The sequence below is a fragment of the Mauremys mutica genome, chromosome 1 (assembly GCF_020497125.1).
Source record: "Mauremys mutica isolate MM-2020 ecotype Southern chromosome 1, ASM2049712v1, whole genome shotgun sequence".
Taxonomy (NCBI): domain Eukaryota; kingdom Metazoa; phylum Chordata; order Testudines; family Geoemydidae; genus Mauremys; species Mauremys mutica.
The window spans coordinates 373,969,170-373,972,965 of NC_059072.1; the positions used below are offsets into that span (position 1 = coordinate 373,969,170).

Below are 3,796 nucleotides of genomic sequence, written 5' to 3' on the forward strand. Positions count from 1 at the left end.
AACCGCAGCCCCTGTGCTCAGGGCAGCGCAGGCTGTTCCTACCCGGGCGACACGAACACCCCAAGGTGGCGGGGAAGGGCTGGCCGGAGGCCGGGACACGGCCGACCTGTTCACTGCCCGGGGCTGTGGAGCTGTGGGGTGCGTAGCAGGGAGCGCACTGGGGTGTGATAATGGAGAGTGACCCCATCTGTGTGCTGGGAAACCCAAGGCAGGATTGTACATGTGCAAACGTGTGTGTGCATAGACACACACACACACACCCCGTAACTAGTCCCATGTCACCCATGGGGCTGCAGATAGCAGTTCAGGCAGAGTGCAGGCTGCAGATAACAAGTGGAAGTGAAAGTTAAGTTTCAGTTTCCTTTTCTCCGGCTCTCTCTCGCTTTCTGTGGCAATGCAGTTCCCCAGCAAGCCCGGGGGGCTCCCCGGCTCGCAGCCCAGGCTGGCTATAAAGGGGCAGGCGGGTCCCAGCAGACACAGTCCGTTCTGGCCCCCAGAACCGGGCACTTCTCCAGCTTGGGTAGGAAACCAGTGCAGTGAAAGGAGCCGTCACCCCCCCCGGCTGGGCCGGGGACTCAGCGGAGCGCAATGAGGTAGGAGCTTTGGGGTCGCGGGGGGGGGGGGGGGCATTTCCAGCAAGGGCTCAGTCCAGACACCTTCCCACCCCCTCTGCGCGTTTCTGGGGCTGTGAATCTCCGGCGTTTAGACCTATGGGGCGGGGTGAATCTGGGCTCATTTTGCATCCCGTTGACGCTCCAGGCTGGTGACTCACAGGGCTAGAGCAGGTCACTGTTTACACCTCACCCTGCGGGCTCACCTGGCCGCCACTTTCCGGAGAACTCCCCGCTCGGGCCAGCTGTCACTCCGGCTTCACTCCGCATCAATCCAGGAGCCGCGAGAGAGCCCCGCCCCCGCCCCGCCCCCTCTCCCTGTGGCTGTGACCGGACTAGTCACTGGCCTTAACTCCTGCTCCCCTCCGCACAAACCCGGGGGGTGGGGGATTAACTCCGGTCCCCGGGGAGCTGGAGCCAAGGGGCAGCCGGGGGGCGGGACGGGACCTGCCCGGGAGATGCAGAGAGAAAAGGCAGCAGCAGCAGCAGGAGCCCGTAGCTACAGCGCGGGGGAGGCTGCAGGGAGGGGAACCAGCTGTTTGCAGAAGGGGGGGGCTCTTGTGAACGCTCAGCCTGGACTGAGACCACGTAACCCCTCCCCCCCCAGCGCAGGGCCCCAGACCAGAGAGCGGGGCAGCTTGGAGGGAGGGAGGGAGGGCAGGGGGGGTCAGTGTGTCTAGCAAGGCGCGGGGGGGGGGGGTTGTTCTATTGGTCAGTGCGGTGCTTGTTCCCAGAAAGAGGACACTGCCGGGTGGGGAGGGGGAGGGAAGCGGGGGGGTACAGTGGCGGGGGGCTGGAGGGGGAACCTGCAGCGGGGGTACTCACTGGAGGTGGGGGGCAGTGTCGCTCCCTGTCAGGGTGGTGAGGATGATTGTAGCGTGCAGTGGAAATTCATTCAGCCCAGATGGAGTCTCATTTCCCCCTCTCTTTGCAGCCCCCTGCGTCTGAAGGAGAAGCTGCAGGCCCTCCAGTGCCACTTCACCTGGAACTTTGAAATCAGAGACAAGGTAGATGCAGCTCACATCCTCCAAACTCTGGCTCTCAGGACTGCCCACACTCACTACCAGAACCAGGCCACATTCCTTGCCATGCAGGCTTATCTCTGCCACCTGCAAGGGCAATATGAAGACGCTCTGCAAAGCCTTAGAGAAGCCGAGGAGATTCTGCAAAGAGATCACCCAGATAACTTCCCCCGGCAGGTCCTGGTCATTTACGGAAACTACGCCTGGGTCTATTATCACTTGGCCCACTATGATTTGGTTGAGCTTTTCCTGGAGAAGGTTAGAAAGATCTGCAGCTCCCTGAACAGCCGCTCTCCATATGCAGCTCAGATCCCTGAGATACATGCACAGAAAGGCTGGTGTCTCCTGGCAGCAGGCTTCCGCAATGGCGGAGAAGCCACAGAGTGTTTCCAAATGGCATTAAAAGACGACGAAGCAAATGGGGAATTTCTTGCTGGATCGGCAATCGCAGCCTTTGCATCATGGAGTCACTCTCACAATTCTGTATCTTGGAATGAAGCCAGAGAGAAGTTGGGCGCCATTATCCATGAACAGCAGCAAAACTATGAAGCTAAGGTGTATTTAGCCAAGATCCTTAAGACGACGGATAGACAGCAAGCCAAAGCCCTCATTGAAGATGTTGTCCAGAATAGCCTGGACCCTCAGGTCCTGAGATATGCAGCCATGTTCTTTCAGCCAGAATTCCTAAAAAAATCAATTTCTATTCTAGAGCGAGCAATAGCTCTGAACCCCAATTATCATCTCCTTCACTACGACCTTGGCATCTGCTACAAGATACAGTTATGGGGGGACAACTCCAGCAGAAGAGAAGAAATATTGGCAGCAGCTATTGAGGCCTTCAAAAAGGCTGTGCAGAAAGATCCAGTGTCTGTGTTTTCAAAGCTGGCTTTAGCTGAAATGTATGGGGAAAATACACCTCACTACCAAGAAGAGATTTATCTCAATCTCATGAGTGAAATGCCCAGCCTCAGCAAGAGGTGTCAGCAGGCAGTCTACCTTCACTGTGGAAATTTCCTCTTTTACAAGAAAAGATCACTGCGGGGGGCAGCTGAGATGTACAAAACAGGTTTCGCCATTCCAGACAACTACCCGGAGAGGCAACAACTGAAATGGAAGTTGGAAAAGCTGGCAGAAATATTCCAGCAGCACTCCCGAATCACTGAGGCTAAGGCCATTCATGACTTCATTCAAGAGACTGAAAGTCATTCTCTTGACTAAAGGAGGAAGTCCACTGGTGGCAACAACAGAGCAGGAGACTGGAGATGTGGAGACAATGCAGGATCCTTTCCCTTCCCTGGACACACCAAGACCTCCTTCTGAAGCGAGTCACTTTCCCCACTTGTGTAACAATGACATTTGTGTTGCAAATGTTTCTGGGTCCCCTGAATAGTTCAGACCACAGCATGTGCTGCTGCTGCTTCTTAGAATTATTATTAGCTACCTGTATTGTGATAGTGCCTAGATACCCAGACATGGAGCAGGACCCCTGTGTGTCTGGCTTCAACGAGTCTACAGTCTGCGACATGAGACAACAGGAGGGAACCAGCAGACAGACGGGGGAGCACAGGCAGACAATACTGGTCAGCAAAATGGACAGTGTTCTCAGCCCACCACCTACTCGGCCATTGTCAAGTGTTTTGTAAGCATCACTGCAGAGGAGAGTTTAGCTTCTGATACTGAGCAGCTGTTTCTACTCAGAGGGGACAGTGTGACCATCCTTGTCTCTAAGCAAACCTACCTCCCAGCTCTGCTGTCTTCTAACATCTACACAGCAAATACGTGTGGAGTTTCTTGTGTTGTGTTTTTGTATTTGCACAGGTGAGTGCCTATAGTGTGTCTATATAATTATTCCCATCTTTGCTTTCTGCACCTCACCCTGACCATGACTCACATTTATATGGCACCACTTTCCCCAGCTTGTCATGGATCTGATTTATTGTAAATGAAGTAAAAATATAAGTAACAGAGAAAACAGAAATAAATCAGTCTCTGTGTTGGAACATTGCTTCTCCTGCCTCTAGATTGCATTGGGATGAACAGCACACACAGAAACCCACTGACCTGTTGAGCTCACAGTAAAGCACCACGACAGTCACTAACAGAACTTGAACTGTCCCAGACTGAGGTATCATTACAGGAGGTTTTGGAACAAATCAATGAACT

General features: G+C 54.1%; 1 protein-coding gene across 1 annotated transcript; it reads left to right on the forward strand.

The window, feature by feature from the left end:
- Window positions 1-506: 506 nt before the first annotated feature.
- Window positions 507-2,851, forward strand: LOC123363374 (interferon-induced protein with tetratricopeptide repeats 5-like). Its single transcript, XM_045004290.1, has 2 exons — window positions 507-593; window positions 1,546-2,851. Exons 1-2 carry the CDS (start codon window positions 589-591, stop codon window positions 2,849-2,851), a joined length of 1,311 nt encoding a protein of 436 aa, XP_044860225.1. The 5' UTR covers window positions 507-588.
- The last annotated feature ends 945 nt before the right edge of the window (window positions 2,852-3,796 follow it).